Source organism: Colossoma macropomum, unplaced genomic scaffold (assembly GCF_904425465.1).
Source record: "Colossoma macropomum unplaced genomic scaffold, Colossoma_macropomum, whole genome shotgun sequence".
NCBI classification, from domain to species: Eukaryota; Metazoa; Chordata; class Actinopteri; order Characiformes; family Serrasalmidae; genus Colossoma; species Colossoma macropomum.
Genome location: NW_023494799.1, coordinates 38,123,741 through 38,142,679, shown reverse-complemented (window position 1 = coordinate 38,142,679; position 18,939 = coordinate 38,123,741). Strand labels below are relative to the sequence as shown.

The 18,939-nt window shown below is 40.3% G+C and overlaps 1 protein-coding gene across 1 annotated transcript in view; it reads right to left on the bottom strand.

Annotated features, from left to right (window-relative positions):
* Positions 1–5,866: 5,866 nt before the first annotated feature.
* The window catches only part of hnf4b (hepatic nuclear factor 4, beta), a 28,727-nt gene continuing 15,654 nt past the window's right edge, over positions 5,867–18,939 (bottom strand). Inside the window, exons 5-11 of the mRNA XM_036587417.1 lie at positions 15,575–15,678; positions 12,760–12,912; positions 12,475–12,562; positions 12,245–12,397; positions 11,490–11,762; positions 9,520–9,639; positions 5,867–7,629 (exon numbers count right to left, since the gene is read on the bottom strand). Coding sequence (XP_036443310.1) covers positions 7,502–7,629; positions 9,520–9,639; positions 11,490–11,762; positions 12,245–12,397; positions 12,475–12,562; positions 12,760–12,912; positions 15,575–15,678 — 1,019 coding nt within the window. The 3' untranslated portion in view covers positions 5,867–7,501. The remainder of the gene's footprint in view (positions 7,630–9,519; positions 9,640–11,489; positions 11,763–12,244; positions 12,398–12,474; positions 12,563–12,759; positions 12,913–15,574; positions 15,679–18,939) is intronic.

Here is an 18,939-nt window from a genome sequence, read left to right as displayed (position 1 = left end):
ATGAAGGCCACCTTTTTTACAGCTTCCATTCTTTTTTCTCTGCTTTCAGATTCACACCTCCAAAGTTCTGTCTTAAAAGTTGGTTGCATTTTCTGCCTGTCATGGTCCAAACAATCCCAAACACATTCAGTGATGCTGAGGTCTGGACTCTGGGGTGGTCAGTCTATTGTTCTGAGAACACCAGCGGATTCTTTGTTTGCAAATGTTCTTCTGTTTCCTTTTCTCAGTAAAAGCTTAATGACAGCTACACATCCTTTTGTTGGGTTGTCTTCTCACAGTGGAAGGATAGACAGAAACATCTTTTTTTATTCTTTTTTTATGATCTGAAGCAAGAGTGGAGCTTGATTTTCCTCTGTTTCTTAAAGATAAAAGCTTAAAGTACTGAAAGTTTATCTGATGGCGGCAGTTTTGGTGGTCTACCAGGCCTTGTCTGGTCATGGTTGATAGGAGCCCCGTTTTCTCTACAATTTTTAATAATGTTTAAACTCTAGTTTCAGAAACTTTTTCAATTTCTTATGCAAGTGTGATATTATCTTACATCTAATCTCCTCAGAAATATCCTGAAAAATGAAAAACGTCTGTTTTTTGACTGTAAAATTTAATAAATAAGGACGATCTGACTTTTTCACAGTACTGTGTGTGATAGTTGAAATAATCTTTATCCATTATTTTCCAAGTCATGATATATAAAACAAAAACAGTTCATAAAGAAATACGTTTGATGGTATCAAGACGCGATTAATAAGGAGCACACCATATTAGTGAGCCTCCCTAAAGAATTCATGCAGGCCTTCTACCCTAACTGAACCTCTCCTGTATGTATTTGCCTGTGCAGTGAGAAGGCCCCTTTCCCCGATGACTAATAAGGCAACAATCTAATGGTTTATTATTCCGATAAATCATATAGCTTCAGGCTGACAAAACTGCAGACACTCCACATGGAACATGGATTCTTTCACTGAAATATAAGCCTAGAGTTCCACTGTGTGCACGAACACAAGAAGCTGCTATTATATCACTTTATGTCTCTGGGTTTTATAAATAACCCAGTGTCAGCACTGTAAGATAGGGATGTCCGGGGGAGAATCTGGACTAAACTGAGGTTTGTCAGCACTGACACTGGTCAGATATTACTCATCTGACTGGTTAAAGTCATGGCTTAGCAGGTGGATGTGTGTGTGTGTGTGTGTGTGTGTGTGTGTGTGTGTGTGTGTGTGTGTGTGTGTGAATGGAAAAAAATCCAAAAGTTCCAAACAGCCAGTAAATGATCCACAGCATAGGTAAATGCTACTGTTGTGGTAACTGTTGCCACGAGCTGAATATTTCTTACTCTTCTCTTCTATTGATTTATTAGTTCAGGTTTGAAAATAAACACAAGTGGTAGTCAAGGTGGGGGCTTTCATCAGGGTACAACCCACCCCCTGAACTGCCCCGTTTCATGATGAGTCAGACTATCCCTTCTGGAACCTTCTTTCAGCACGTTGACCAGGGCCATCACGCTCATTAAGTTTAACCAGTCTGTGTCGTTCTGCTTAGAGAAAAAGAGGGAACATGTGCAATCTCCAGAGAAAACCACAGAAATGAGGGACAGTGCAGTGCCCAAGCTGAATTTCATTAAAATGTAGTCTATGAAGAGCGGGGATGCTTGGCTTAGTGTTAATTCTAGAGAGAGGAGCAGGCATCGTCACGAAGTTTTAACATTATATACATACACTGATCAGGCATAACATTGTGACCACCTCCTTGTTTCTACGCTCATTGTCCATTTTATCAGCTCCACTTACTATATAGGTGCACTTTGTAGTTCTACAGTTACAGACTGTAGTCCATCTGTTTCTCTGATACTTTGTTAGCCCCCTTTTACCCTGTTCTTCAGTGGTCAGGACCCCCATGGACCCTCACAGAGCAGGTACTGTTTGGGTGGTGGATCATTCTCAGCACTGCAGTAACACTGATGTGGTTGTGGTGTGTTAGTGTGTGTTGCGCTGGTCTGAGTGGATCAGACACAGCAGTGCTGCTGGAGTTTATAAACACCTCAGTGTCACTGCTGGACTGAGAATAGTCCACCAACCAGAAATATCCAGCCAACAGCGTCCTGTGGGCAGCGTCCTGTGACCACTGATGAAGGACTAGAGGATGACCAACACAAACTGTGCAGCAGCAGATGAGCTATCGTCTCTGACTTTACATCTACAAGGTGGACTGACAAGGTAGGAGTGTCTAATAGAGTGGACAGTGAGTGGACACAGTGTTTAAAAACTCCAGCAGCACTGCTGTGTCTGATCCACTCAGATTAGCACAACACACACTAACACTAGTAACTAGTGTTACTGCAGTGCTGAGAATGATCCACCACTCAAATAGTACCTGCTCTGTGAGACGATTTGATCTACTCATCAGAATCATTTGAACACACACTGCATCATTCAAAAAGGAGGTACAAATGAACTTTTAGGACTGAATGAACTGTGGTCTGAAATGTTCAACTGAACCCCATCAACAAATGAAACTGGTGAGCTGGCACAAAAATGAGCTCATCATTAAGAGAGTCTTACTTTGTTGTGACCTGAATGGCTGTCACAGGGGGATGAAGCCCTTAGTCCAAGACTGGCATAAGAAAAGCCAGACTGAAGTTTGCAGGTGATCACTAGGACAAAGACCCAGCCTTTTGGGTTCTTCTCCAGTCAGATGAAACAAAAATGTAACTGTTTTGCCACAACAATCAGCTTTTTGTATAGAGGAAAAAGGGGGAAGCCTTTTAATGCAAGGAACACTCTCCCAACTGTGACATAAGTTGTGGGGGTTTTGCTTGAAAAGGGACTGGTGCACTTCAGAAAACAGATGGCATCATGAGGAAGTAGGATTATCTAGAGAATCTGAAACAACACCTCAAGACATCAGCCAGAAAGTTAAAGCGTGGTCACAACTAGGCCTTCCATCAGGACAGTAATCCTAAGCATTCGTCCAAATGTCACAAAATGGACCAAAAAAAAAAAACAAAAGGTGAAAGTACTTAAATGGCTGACGTGAGTCCCTTAGAACAGCGGTGTCAAACTCAACCAATGAAAGGGCCACATTAAAAAATCTCATCAAATCTTTAATGAATGTTGTGTTGTAACCCAAACTGGCCATTGATTATTCAAAACATGCAAAAAGTTCAACAGTAAAATACAGACACTTGTAGTAGACCTTGAAATATTACATGAATACTTGAAATATTCCCAATATTCGCAGTCTTTTAAACCTACCTATCTGCTTGAACTAGACACCTGGCATCCTTTCTTTGCTGCAGGTTTATTAAGACTTGGGCTCACTTTCTGAGCTGCTGAGCTGACGTTCGGTGTTTTTGTTGGTTAAACTGCAGCTGAAATGCATTTTTGTGATATGAATGGTGTGGAATTGTGTAGAATTGAGGTGTAACTGCTGTCCCATAGACTGTTGTTGGTGAAGGAGAGTCAGAGCACATTACGTTGCAATGCATGCTGGGGACTGTAGTGCAGCACATTGTGAAAAGGGCTAATATTAATAGAACATTAAAATACTTTTGTGGGCCGGATAGGATTGTGTCGCAGACCTGATCTGGCCAGCAGGCCTTGTGTTTGTATAGAAAAAGCATGAGTTGAGCAAGGAGGCCCACAAACCCATTTAATTACTCCAGGTCCGTCAGGAGGAAATGGGCAGAAATTGTCAAAAATGATTGCGAGAAGCTCATCAAAGGCAACCCGAAGTGTTTTGATTCAAGTTAAGCAATTAAAGGGCAATGCCACCAAATACTAACAAACTCAACTTCTGACCCAGTGAAAATCTGATATAGTGAATAAAATCTGAAATAAATCTGTCTCTAAGCTTTTATTTTGAAATTACCTCTTTTGGAAATATAGTATATTATGGACTTACTATCCCCTTATTTAGCACAGCAAATATATGGTAAACGGAAATGTGTGGAGTTCTGGAAAAATCGCATTTGAATGTCTTTAGCATAGGTAACCTTTTGGCTATACACACCTATACACTATCATAATTAGTGATGAGTTTCATTTTTACATTTTTTAAGTCAGAGGGAAAAAAAACCCATAGTGATTATAAAAAAATTCAAAAGTACACTATATGTCCAAAACACTGTAGATACTTGCTTTTCCAACATTTCTTCTGACGTCAACAGCACTTAATTTCTCTGCTCTTATGGGAAGGCATTACATGAGGTGTCTGAAAATTGCTATGAGGGCTTCATCCCAAAGTATTCAGTGGTGATGCATTAATGCTCAACAGTCCAACGCTGGAGAGTTTTATGTCCCTCTTGTCGATGCTTGGCATTGGACATGGTGACAGGCTCATGTACGGCTGCACCAGAGCATCTCATTCTATTGGCAGTGCTTTTCTATACAAGCTGTTGTTGGAGAGCTGCTGAGTGAGAGTAACTGAGACACTTTAAAGTAGTTTTTTTAAATGTTATATGGTTAAAATTGGGGAGAATATACCACTGAATATTTTTTGTGCATTTCATTTAAATGATTTATTTTCTCTGTGCTTGAAAGTCACTTTAATTAGGCAGCAAATGTTATGGCATTCCATGTGTATTGTTTTAGCTGAGACTTTAAGCTTACATTTGATGATAGTTGGTCTCCCTGCAAACTGAGACAATAGTTATCATTTATTTACTTTATAAATCAACATAGAACATCGGTCAAAAGCCCTACTGCTAACAATAATGTATTGTAATTTAAAGGATTATCTTATTTAAAGGATTATCTATCTTGTCTATTGTGGTACATGCCGTCCTTGTCAAGGGCCCCTACTTACTGGGTCTTGGTAAGTAAATGGCGCCCTCTGCTGAATATTTAGCAAACATATCCAGTTTCTTCTTCAAAAAATCCACTTACAAGTACAGTAATGTCCAAAAGCTTCAAATCACTTGTCATGTTAATAATTGTCATTCAGTGACAAAATTAGACTGATGTGCTATTAACTAGACAGCAAAATGTGAACCAATGGTTTATTCACAATGTAAATGATTTTGGAAAGAATGCAAAGTTATGACATGATATGTATAAATAGATAAATAAACGTTATTAGAAATATAAATTATAATATCTTGTCACAAAATTACTGAGCTACACTATATGGCCAATAGTATGTGGACACCTGACCCTCACACCTATATGAGCTTACTGGGACAAGCCATTCCAAGACCGTGAGCATTAATATGCCCCCCAACGCTTGGCATTGCGCATACTGAACTGATGTTGCTTCCAGAGGAAGTTTAGAACTTTAGAGTCAGTGATGCAACAGAGAATATGCGATTTTCATGCGCTGCACACTTCAGCACTTGTTGGCCTGTCTCTGTGAGTTTGTGTCCACTGCTTTGGGCTGAGCTGTTGTTGCTTCTAGATGCTTCTATTTCATAATAACAGCACTTACAGTTCATCCAGAAGGCATCTGTCTCTTGTAGTTTGTCACTTACAGTTGACAGGAGGAGTGTTCACATAATTTTGGCCATATAGTGTATATGATCAGCGAGATCTGGTCACTGCTTTTTGTACATAAGGCTTCAGGATGTTAATTTTATCTGATGCTGTACAGCTTTCTCAATTATTTATCAATGAATAGTTTTAGAATCTACAGCTGTGTTTATCCTACAGAATATTAGCATTGCATTATAATCATTTTATACACATATCTGCCACAAAATTGTTTTTATCGTATTCGTATCGTACAGTATTGTAACTGCTGAGTACATTGAGTGACCCTGCAAATAAGGTTGCACTGCTTTTTTCATTTGAATTGGAGCAGGTTACTCTAATTAGGACAGAAATATTTTGACATCATAGTTTAATTATGTAAAGAACCACACCTTGTCTTGCTTTCATATAATTCAATTCATTTACTCAGTACAGGTGCTGACATCATTGTGTTACATGTACATGTTCCCAGCATTGTTTTGTAATATGTGCACTAATGTTATGGCTCAAAAACAGTATTTCCTCTCTTCAAAATGCAGTATGACAGAACATGTGATAAGCTATTGTTTGCTTTTCACTCAAAGTCAGTGGACTGTGATTAAAGACATAAGGATACAGTCAATATTTTGATATCATTTTCTATAAGAAAGCATTTCTATCTCTAATAAGAACATGCTATGTCAGAGAAAAAAAACAGACCATGTTCTCAACACGCACTGTTCCACTCATATCCTTGTTCCTGCCACATCAACAGTGCAATAAACAGTACAATAATTTACCTATGATTCCACAGAACTTATCTCCTCAGAGAATAAGTGAGTCTTTGTTATCATCTGTTAATATTTCACAAACAATCATATTTTATTGTAATCAATGATTCCTTTTGCTCCTCTCACACCCTTTCTGGCATGCAACAAGTGATGCATTCAAGATCTGTCACATTTAAAAACGGTCTTCTGGCCAACAAAGGGCTCCCTATCCTACATCTTTCTTGTATTTTATATTTTACCGTTTTTATGTACCAAGTCCAGTCATGACTCATTTTTACATGACCATTTTCCATTAGTCAGGCTGGTTTTATTACTGAGGCTATGTAAAAATGTCATTGCTCAATTCTGATTTTTTTGCTGAGATCCAATCTTGACGGTTCACATTTGTGTAAATGTAAATCTCAAATTTGTCCTGAAACGACCCAAATGCACTCGTCCTGATCAATAATGTCACAGGAATGAACCACGTGCGTCATGAACAACAATAAAACTAACTAGGGTCAGACGCATTACATTTGCAGCGTTTACTGGCACTAACTTCACATTTGGTGCTGCTGCCACATCAACAGTGAATGATGGTGCACGCACATTCAAAAAATAACACATTTTATAATAACACAAACTGACCGCTCTCATTAAGGTCATGTTTCTGATAAAGGACTGCATATAAAACTGGCTCAGATCTGGTTGGAAATCACCTGATTCGTGTGTCCACACAGCTCAGAAATCATTAGATGTGTGTCACATTAAGGCAGAAAAACTGGGTTTTTGCCAGCCTGGAAGTGCAAGCGCAGCCTAAGACTGATGCATGTAAATGGCCTCTGTTCTGATTGGTGCCCATGTGTTACGCCTCAACAAAAAAGCAGTCTGGCGCTGAAACACTCTTTATAACTTCAGCATGAAAGGGCGGAGCGAAACTGCTGTAGGCTCAATAGCTGGATATATGTAAATGAGTTTTTGTGACATCAGAAAAACTATACTTTTAAAATGGGTTGTTATGAAGCTTAGTTTTTTATGTATGGCCTGGGAAGTTTTGAATAGTTAAATGTTTACACACTATATTAATTACACTGCTTTAGTTGGCAGGGATTCCATCCATGTCTTTTACTCTTTATTCAACCACTGTTAATTATGAGTGCATCTCTTTGATGGAATATAGAGAACCTAGATATGCAGCTACGCATCGTATCATTCACCTGTAGATAAATGAGAACCGTAAAGGCTGTGTGCTTCTGTGAGTACAAGAGTAAACGTTTTTGTCTTCTCATCTGCTCAGAGGCACGTGTGGACAGCTGGCATGGAGAGGCCACTGGTCATCTCTGTTGACATGTCTGCAGCCTGCCCATGTGTGTAGAGCTGGGTGCCTGTCTGTGTGGAGAGTAGGGGAACACCAGGCAGAGCTACTGGAGGGAGAGAGAGAGGAACGTGAGTTTGGCATTACATAAATAAGCCTGACACTCCTCACAAGGGCTAATGCTCAAAATCTTGAGAGGACAATCAGGGGAAAAAAGGAGACAACAATAATATTGCTCAGAGTGGTGCAAACTCTAATGATGGAAGACAGACATCAACATTCTGCCCTGGTCAGCTTGTCTCTGTGTTTATGTGTGTGTAGGTTTGTTTTCACAAACTTTCAGGACATGCAGTGCTGTGCAAAGATCAGAGACCACCCTTCATTTAATTCCCAGTCCTTTCTACAGTATCCAGTCAAAATGGTCGTTGAGTTCAGAAAATATTTCTGAGGAGATTAGAGACATAAGATAACCCACTTGCATAAGGAAGGGGCATGTCAAAGAAACTAAGTGAAAAAAGGGAGTTTCCGAAACTTCTTTAAACAATTATTAAAGATGATAAAGGAAATGAGACTCTTGGCAACTGTGCGAGACCTCATAGACCACCAAATCTCACTATGAGATAAATACCTAAAGCTTTCGTCTTTGAGAAGAAAAAATCGAGCTCCACTCTTGCTTTAGATCTGAAAAAAATCAGAAATGGCTTTAACTAAGATTAAGATTAGATTAAGTGACCCTTATTAGTCCCACAATGGGGAAATTTCACCTCCGCAATCTAACCCATCCATGCAGTGAAACACCACATACACACTAGTGAAGACACACACTAGGGGGCAGTGAGCACACTTGCCCGGAGTGGTGGGCAGCCCTCTCCGCAGCGCCCAGGGAGCAGTTGGGAGCTCACAATTCCTAAACGGTTAATGCAATATTTTTGCATTACCCTTGAATTAAAGCTGAAAATCTACATTTCAATCACATCTTGACTGCTTCATTTCAAATCCATTGTGGTGGTGTACAGAGGCAAAATTACAAAAATTAGGTCACTGGCCAAATACTTACGGAACTGATTGTATGTTTTCTGCTCTTTTCCTGACAACTTACTTAACGGCCATTTCAACTGGAGATTAAGCTGTACATGTCCTGCCTTTGCAGGAAAATAAAAAACAGGGTTGACTTGTTTTGTCTGGACCAGCAAATTGGTCCTGACCTCATAAAGTGCTTTTTATAGGGTCCATTTAGTAAAACTTAAAGGGCACTTTTTGGTTACTGAGGTTAAGGTTAGGTAGTTACATATGTTCGGGATGTGTCCTGAGATTGTAAAAAACAAGCCTATGTTGTGTGTATGTGTACTAGGGCCCGACTGATATACTGTCACATACTGACATCTCACATCTCACCAGTTACTGGTATCCAATTATGCCTTCAAGCATCAGTAATTAGTGACTCCGCTTATAAATAGATATATATAGGCTTCTGAAGTGACAGTGACCATTAGATCAGTTGTATTACAGTAAATCTAAACACAAAACACTATCATGGTTAAAATAACAAAACATGTTACTTGCATTCAAACCTGGCATGAGGATAATGTCAAAAATACTATACATAATTTTACTATGAAGGAAACTGTTGAGAAAAATAAGAAAAATAAGATGAGAGGAGATGTGTTCGATACAGTGTAGACAACCACATTAGCAACTAAACCTGTCGAACACTAGCGAGACTGACTACTTTCTTTGTTACTGTTATTAGTTTAAAATTAAAACATTAAATAAAAATAAAAAATACTAATTATACTGACTCATATTGTTTATTAAAAATTTTTATCCCCCTAAAAAACAGTATCAGCCACGAAATGTTCATATCAGTCAAGCCCTAGCGTGTGCAGTGTTCTAGTATTCCAGGCAGTGAAAACAAACTGTATTAGTAGCCCTTAAATATCCCTCTTGAACATTTTGTACATTTCAGTTTGAACCGTTCCTTATATTGACTACTCACAGGATGGTACAGGGAGGATAACTGATGTGAAGTTAGGTAATGAGATGTGGTCCGGTTGGAGGTTCCTGGGCAGGGCTGGGTCTGCAGGTGGGCTAAAAATTAGCACTTCCGAATTTGACCCTGTGGTGGATCAGACAGGGGAAAAGACAAGTCCAGATTTACCATCCATCCTCTACATCTTCATATTCAGCCAGCCACTCAACTCCCTCAGTGGATGAACTCTGGCTCTGAAGAATTAACTTAAACCAGTGTGCTTATAGAGACAGAGTCTGACTGTGCACTGAGAGTCACAGAGAGAATATCTGGACTAGGAGTCCAATACAGCAGACGTGAGAGAAATGAAATGAAATTTAGGTTAAACTTTGTACCCCTAAAAGGCAAAATCAGGGTTTGATAAAGTAGTTTTGGCTTACCAAATGGCACATTCTGCTTGAATATGCAAACATATCAGTAGCAAAATGAAAATGAAAATGTAATATGTAAAATGGCAATGTACTACTATAGTTGAATTTAAATTTCCCAGCCTGAGGAGACAGGAAATCATTCGATTCGTTGGATTAAACATTCTGCTTGGGTCATTTATGATGACACAGTGAGCATTACAAATGGATGTATTGCTCTACTTTACCTCATCTGCTAATGTAAGTCAAGCTATAAACCCTTAGAGTTTATAGCTTAGCTGTAGTCCCGACCAGATGGATCGACTAACAGGTGTAAATTTGTGAAATGAAAATACTATCGGCTTAGAGTGCATTTTTTTAAAACTATTTTGGTACAGGACAAGTGCTGTAGGCTAAGAATATGTAATTGCAAAGGTGCTGTTTCCCTTTGTACAATTAAATTTAGCCATCTTTTTAGCTTGGTGTTTGCTCTGATCATGCAATGTGAAATGTCTTATTAGGGAACACAAATGCACATAAGATAAATGACATTTTAATTACCATTTTGACACAAATTTTTCATATTCACATGAAGTATGACTGCAATTCTAGTTTAAATAAAACCACTATTAACTGTCTAAATCTCTGTGTAAAAGGAATGTCAACACTACAGGCAGATTCACTTGAAAGAGGCCCCGAATATTCTGTAATAACTCTCGCTAGGACAAAGCAGTCTGACCGAAACAATGTGCAATGAGCTCTTCAGTATATGGAGCTTTGAACAAGCTGGGATGCCCCTGTGTCGGAGCGATGAGGTAGGCGCCGGACAGCCGTCATAACGTTTAACATCCGTTTGCAACCTTCTGGGTGCAGACCCCCCCTACCTCTTCATGTGTCTTGCAGAAAACGGAGATCACTTCCAGCATCGCATGTAATGCAATTGATTACACAAACATCAAGAAATGTAGCATATTTTGTATTTTTTGGTTCACACTGCTTCATCCTAACGGGAGTTACACCAGAATATTCGGGCCTCTTTTGAGGGAATCTCCCTGTAGTATACCAGATGGCAAATTAAAATGGTAAAACTAAATTTGAATTGTCATTTTGAGCCTCAATACTGCATATATGAGCAGGAAATTTAAAGTCTAATACATCGGCATTTTACACATTACATTTTAATTTTAATTTTGCTATTGATATGCCTCTATACTGTGATGCTTTTATTTTATTAAATCAATAAATGTCTGATGTTTCAAATCAAGAAACATCAGTTTCTTAGGTTAACAAAATTCGAATCTCATCTATTTACTTTAGCATTTAATCACCATTCGATTTATTTTAGAAATATGGTTCTTAGCATTTACCGCTCCTTCCATTCGGACTTACCTGCGAATTTTAGGAATACCACACGTTTCCAAAGCCCTCTTTCAGTGTTTTGGAAAGGTCAATGGCAGGGCTTTGAAACTGCTTATTTTTGTTTTAACTGCATATTTGAAGACTGTTCACACTGGTCCTAAATGGTCACAAAGGTCTAAACTGACCTTGGAACAACGGCAGATGCTAAACATATGCACGAACATCTGGTACCTGCAGAGGCTGTAGCTGACTCTGACTCGCTTCTCCTTGCTGCGCCCTCTCCCAGTATCATCTCCTGCAGCAGGCTGTCCACATTGGCCTCTCCTAACAGTCGGGCCAGCTGGAGCTGTTCCACCATCTGCCAGGCCATGCTCTGTAAAGGAGGCAGCAGCAGCAGCAGCTCCCCGAAGCGGCCCCGTTGCTCACAGGTCGCCTCATCCAGCAGGACCTGGGCCTGGAAGCGTAGCCTGCGCACCATCTGAGAGCTCTCCAGCCCAGGGCAGTCTGGTGGAACCCAAAATACAATAGCTTTAAATAGTTCGAGGGACAGGTGCTGCAAAAACATGCAGAGGAACCAATGCTAAGCGTTATCTGAAAGACTGACCATGACTGAATTTGTGTGTTAAACGTTTAGGGCCTAAAATGGGTGGTGGAGGATAACGCCCGGCCTCAGTGTGTGTTTGCTAAAGCTGTTCTTTCGGTCAGAACTTGACAGTCCTCAACCAGTTTGGCTGGACTTTCTTAGCTGACCTGGCTCTGCTATTATAATCAGCCTCTCTTGCCAAAAGGCAATAAAGCTCAGAACTCGCCTATCCTTGCCAGGACCTTCCCAGATATTAATAGTTTTCCACAGAACACAGTGAAACCAGGGTGTTCAGACTAGCTTACATGTGCCAAGAACAAAGACCAAAGCTTCTGGCAAAGCCATTTCTTTGGAAAAGCAGGAAGGTGAAGTAATGGGCACACGGTACTGACCCTTGACTGACCTGGTGAAAAGAAGATGATGGCCTTGAGACAGGCGAATTCTGCGTCGGTGATGTCCAGCTCTTTCAGAGGCCTGACCAGCTCGTCCAGTACACGTGCCGCCAGCTTGGACATCTCTCGCTCTGGGCCACTCACAGGGATAATGAAATCATTTCCTGAGAGGATAAATTATAGCTGTAATCCCTGCCCACAATGTGACATGCTTTCAAGATAAACAGGAAACCGTGCTTACCCAGCAAAATGATGTCACTGTAGGGCAGCGAGCGACGAGCCCCTCCTAGGATGAGATGCTCGGCAGAGTGAGCTCGTAACAGGCTTACCTGCACGCAGACGCAGCACAGACAGTGCACACATTCAGATATGTATACAGAGTCAAGCTCTAGGTGCCTGTCACGTGTAGCCGAACAGCCAAATCACAGGAGACTGATTATAAAACTGCTCATCATTAAATGTTGAGCCTTGCGGACCCAAGTGAAAAGACTCAGCATGTGGTCAAATAAGCAAAAACACGGCTTACCCTGTCGTCCACTGGCAGATCACAGAACTCGGGGATGCGTTTTGCCCATTCCACCAGGAGGAGGAGCTGCTGCTTCATGGATTCGCACACGTCGCCTGGGCGAGCTATCTTCTTGGTGCTAATGTCACACATCGGGGGAGTCAAGGAGGTGTACTGCAGATTTAGGCCAGAGACAGTGGGATGAATGCTACTGTGGCTGAGCAGCACAGCGATGTGGTCTCAGACAGGCAGTTTAAACGATTGCAGTGCGTTATAGGGGAATGCCACCGATTTTTCAAAATTGCATAGTTAAACTATTAAGTTGTACATATTCAGAGTGGTTTGATGTGAAAAAACTCCATCCTAGATAAACAAGTCAGAATTGTTCACAGCGATGATGATAGGAGCCAGATGTTTGAAGCATTGAACATCTCTAAAAGCTACCTCACAGAAAGTAATCAAAGGGCTCACATCATAGAAAACTGGATTTTCCTCACTGTTTTGAAATAAAACAGTTTGACATGGCATATAAACAGAGCACTTACTCCCCAGTCCATACAGCCCATCTATGGAAACTAAGCTACAAAAACAAGTTTTGAATTCACTTCATTCATTTTTGTGATGTCACGCAAACTGTCACATTTACATATACACACCTATTCAGCCTACAGTAGTTCACGCTGAAGTTATAAAAAGTGTTTCAACCTGCACTGGATTGCAATTTAAATGAGACACAATACATGGCAGCCAATCAGAAAAGAGCTCGTTCACATATACTGGTCTTAAAGATACACCAACAAAAACCCAAACGTTGTCAACTTCAGAAGAATTAATGTAAAATATTCGTCAACTATGCAGATATAATGAGTACACGTTTACAAAAAAGGTGACTGTAGTGCAGATCCACAAGGTGCAGTATGTTGTCACTTAAAAATGATGTATTAGGAGCAAAACTAATTGTGAGATCTATCGATAATTTTAGCTCTGCTGTTCATAATAGTGAAATTCCTGGTCTTGGTCTTTTTAGTGTTAGCAAATAAAAAGGTAGAGATTTACTTAAGACTTTTTAGTTCTACTTCAGATGCAAATTATTCATGCAAATGTGCATCAGTGATGAACACAGTGAAGTTATAAGGACCGTTTCAGCCTGGGCTCCTTTTGGAACAAGACGCACTATACAGAATCAACCAGAGCAGCTCATTTACATACATCAGTCTTAAAAGCAAAGCAACAAAAACAGCCAGTTTTATTCTAAGCGATAAAGAGAGGAAAATGGTCATGTAAAACTTTTTTTGGCACATAAAACCACACAATCCTCTCAACCCTTGTGTGGTGTTCAGGTCTGTGGGACCCATTTTCAATGTTTACCAAAAGAAAAAAATGATGTGATTTATTATTATTTTAGCCTCAGATTTTTGGCCTTTGCTCATTTTCTGTGAAGAACATATAAAATAACCCATTTTCAGTGTCTTCACTCTGTTCACCCCCCACACATTTATATTACACATGTGGTGTTGGGCTGAACCCGTGGGGAGTAAAATGTGGAGGTGCTGTGTCCTTCACTCTGTTCTCCTCCTACATGGCCTGCTGTTAGTGTGTGTGTGTGTGTGTGTGTGTGTGTGTGTGTTTGTATATATATGTGTGTGTGTTTGTGTGAGGGTGGACAACATGGACAGGCTGCTGACTGGCTACAGCTGCTAAAGGAGAACTCTGCACTGGACACTTCTGATATTTTAAACGACTGGTATTTTTACATAAATTATTATGGCTGTATTGATTTAAAAACAATAATGCAGTGGGTCCACCAGACCACTGAGTAATAAACACATCAACACCACACAAGGGTTAAGTGGAACTTAGGGAACAAAAAAAATTAAAAGACAAAAAGTATAATGTAGGATAGGGACCCTTTAAATGAAACGGTAACAAATACATTACATGATGCATGAGACACTGTTTTAAGTAAGGTTCAGGTAAGATTCTGCCACTCAAATGTACTTTTTACAGTATATATTTTTGTGTAAGAAAAGGATTATGTTAAGAGTGGGTTCACTGCTTGTTTTCGATAGCAAATAATATGGCAATATTTGATGCAGACATCACCACCCCTGGTTCCCAGCACCACCACTGTAAAGAAATCTGAGTTGGTCAGTTTCTCTACAACACACTATTTCACATCAAACCACTCTGAATGTCTTTGTTTACATCTTAGCCGTTGAATTACGCAAAAAAAAAATTAAAAATGTCTCTTTAATGGAGATGCACAACGACGCTAGATTAGGAACAAGTCTGAGTGATTTGTAGATGAGAAATAACTATGGACAGGCCATCTCATGGTCCTCTATGGTCTCTCTAACAAAATCTGTTAGACTTAGATCAGACCTTGCTGTGTGCTGCTCACATGAAAGGCAAGCATGTGGATTAGACCCCAACGGAAAACATCCCAGGTTCATTTTGTGCCTCATTAGTCAATCATCCAATTAGTTCTCTGTGTGCTCCTTTGGCATGCCATGTGGATGCGTCGTTGTTATCACGCTTTGGGAGGGGGGACTCTCTGAATTCTGGCACCAGTTCCAAGCTCATGCACTTCAATTAAATAGGCTGTGATCAAATTGAGTCCTGAGGCAATTCCACCATTCACAGAGGTAACCAAAGGCAAAGGACTGATCTTGTTGTCTCTAAGGATTGCCTTAATGGCTGCTTCTCTTCAAGCTCTTAAAGCATATTCTAGTCTTTCCCAGATCGCTTCAACAGCGACTTTTCTTGCGTTTTAGTAAAAGGAGAGCCTAGTCACCGATTCTCTTTTGTGGTTTTCACTCACAGAGCCTGGGCCTACCTGATGTGTGCTGGCCTCTGCTTTCAGAAGGATGCTGATGGTCAGAGTTCCAACTCCTTGGCTTTCTCTACGGCAGCTAATTCGGTCTCGTTCATTTTGCACAGCTGTGGCAAACCAATAAACAAGAGCCACATTAATGCCACATCTTGAAAATTTCACACATCTGTGGATGAAGATATGTTTTTCAAAAAAAGTTCACAGACACAATGAATACGTGGCAAAAGACTTTATACTTCATTTTAAATCTCAGACATCTACAGTTTTGATTTGTCCTTTTTTGGTGTACTATTCAGTGTGATTATGTTGATTACACAATGAATTATGCAGCTAGTTACATAATTATTAAATTCCCATTCAATTTGCATTCTGTATTGACAAATTTGAGTCATTTTTCTTCAGTGTTGATGTCAAACAATGGCAAAAACAGAAAGTGGCTTTCTTTGTACAAGACTGTATGCACAACAATAACTTGTAATCAAACTGGAATCCTAATATAATACTGACTATTTATTTATTTATTCATTTATTTATTTTTGTGATTAAAAACACAGACAAACACCCCTCCTGAGCCCAAACTCACAAGACTCACAAAAACTGCTCATAGATACAACACACGACGCATGAAAATCGAGTTACATCATTCACAACTTAAACACATCATATAGTTAAGCGAGCACAAGGGTCCTGACTTTAGATAATCATGTGAATCCATGTATCAAGAGATCTAGGGGCAGCATTGCTAATTCTTGCAGATGACAGTTCCAGATATAATATATTCAGCCAGTGCCATATGGACAGGGGGTATCCAATGCTGGACGATACATTTTTGCTGCCAATAAGCCATCCATCCATATTTTCCAGGAACTTTCCATAATGGGGAATTAAGTAAATTAAGTTCAGGGTCCATGGGGAAGTGTGTCTTGGTCAGAGAAGAGATGGGATCAACAACCTCCTCCCAAAAAGCATAAACTTTTGGGCAGTCCCACATAATGTGTATAAAAGTTCCCCAGAGTGCCATGTTGACAGAAAGTACACAAGGGGAGAGGGCTTAAGCCCTATCAAGTGTCTTACCCTGGGTGTCAGATAAGGCCTGTGGCATATTTTTAGATGGGCGAATTGATGATTGGGGTTATGTGACGCCCTAAAAACATTAGCCCAAGCCGTTTCCCAGTTTACCTGGCTTCCCCTCTGTTCCATAACTCTATCCCGTTCCTTTTACCCAGAAATATTTACAGATACGTGTGACATAAACTTGGCATAGATAAAAGATGCTATTCTTTTGGGAGCCTCTGTGATCCAACTAATTATTTGACGGTCTTTCAAGTCTGAGCCCCATTTAACATTGTGATTTCAATGCGGATCTAAGTCTAAAATAAAAGAATAAAGTAGTATGATTACATTTAGAAGCCAGACCTCAAACTGAATTATCCACTTGTTTCTATTAGCTATGAGTGAGAAACAGTACAACATGCTTTTGTGGTTTTGCTATTGTGACGTCTAAGGGGTTAAATCTTAGTTATTATAGCCTCCTACCAAAGCAACCTGGGGAGAATGGCTGCATTGTTGAGATGGAGCGAAATTTTTTTGTTCTAATGAAGATTTTTGGCCCTGCTTTATTATTATTAGTTGTGTGATACAAATTAGTCCAGTGTTGTTCTTTTCAGTCCCCACAAATTCAACCAACAAGGACTTGTCTGAGAGCAATTAGTCATAAGAACTGTTCTTTCATCATCCAGTCAGGTTTCTACTACTCCAAAGAGACAGACAGAAAGAGAAAGAGAGGATTACTCTTTGGGGGCATTTTTGGTGTCAAGAATACTGTTTCGACCTAGACTATAACGGTTTTTTGGAAGGCTGTGAAAATAACTTAATAATTGCAATACTGCACTGCCAAATCTGTAACAAAGGCTGACTTATGATGTGACTTATAATGATGGTTTCTACAGTCCTTGTCGGTTTTTTCTCAGTAAAGTCTAGTGTAAAATTCCTTGACCTATGTGTGCATCTTTGGAATCTGCTATGGTGCTTATACACCGATCAGGCATAACATTATGACCACCTCCTTGTTTCTACGCTCATTGTCCATTTTATCAGCTCCACTTACTACATAGGTGCACTTTGTAGTTCTACAGTTACAGACTGTAGTCCATCTGTTTCTCTGCTACTTTGTTAGCCCCCTTTTACCCTGTTCTTCAGTGGTCAGGACCCCCATGGACCCTCACAGAGCAGGTACTATTTGGGTGGTGGATCATTCTCAGCACTGCAGTAACACTGACATGGTGGTGGTGTGTTAGTGTGTGTTGTGCAGGTCTGAGTGGATCAGACACAGCAGTGCTGCTGGAGTATTTAAACACCTCAGTGTCACTGCTGGACTGAGAATAGTCCACCAACCAAAATATCCAGCCAACAGCGTCCTGTGGGCAGCGTCCTGTGACCACTGATGAAAGACTAGAGGATGAACAACACAAACTGTGCAGCAGCAGATGAGCTATCGTCTCTGACTTTACATCTACAAGGTGGACTGACAAGGTAGGAGTGTCTAATAGAGTGGACAGTGAGTGGACACTGAGGTGTTTAAAAACTCCAGCAGCACTGCTGTGTCTGATCCACTCAGACCAGCACAACACGCCACCACCACAACAGATGGACTACAGTCTGTAACTGTAGAACTACAAAGTGCACCTATATAGTAAGTGGAGCTGATAAAATGGACAACGGGCGTAGAAACAAGGAGGTGTTATGCCTGATCAGTGTAGTTTGTTTAGTACTGGGGACACAGCTGGAGCTGATACTATAAGTATCTGTAGACAGTAAGCATCGCAGTGAGTCATAATTCTGTAGGTGAATAAGATGAATTGAGAAACACTTTATGGAGTTACAACATTTAATTTGTAAACATAAAAAAATAGTGCAAGTCTGTTGGCTATATTACTAGCCGTCAAGCTCAGCTTTCAACAGCACTAGCTAAGGTTGCATAACATTCTCTCAGACTGAGCGGTCTGATGCATGTGTTCCCCTCAAATAAACCTCAGTAAATATTTGACCATACTCAGGCATGTTAATTATTGATATGAAAAAAGGCCATTCATGGCACTCCTTGTCCTGTTTTTTTCCTCCCCCTCGGTTATCAACAGCAGCCGAGGGAGATAAAAACCTGGCTTCCACACAGCCACTCACTCACGCAGCTCAAGACGCCTGCTGAAGAGAGACATGGTAATGAGTTGTGCCCACCTCCCTCTAACCCTGGCTCAAACTCACTTGGCTCTTCTTCTAAGTCCAGCTGCATTACATAATGTGGGTAAATATTATGATTTGGAACCTGTTAGGGATCGTGCTGAACTTAAGAGGATGGCAGGGGAATGGAC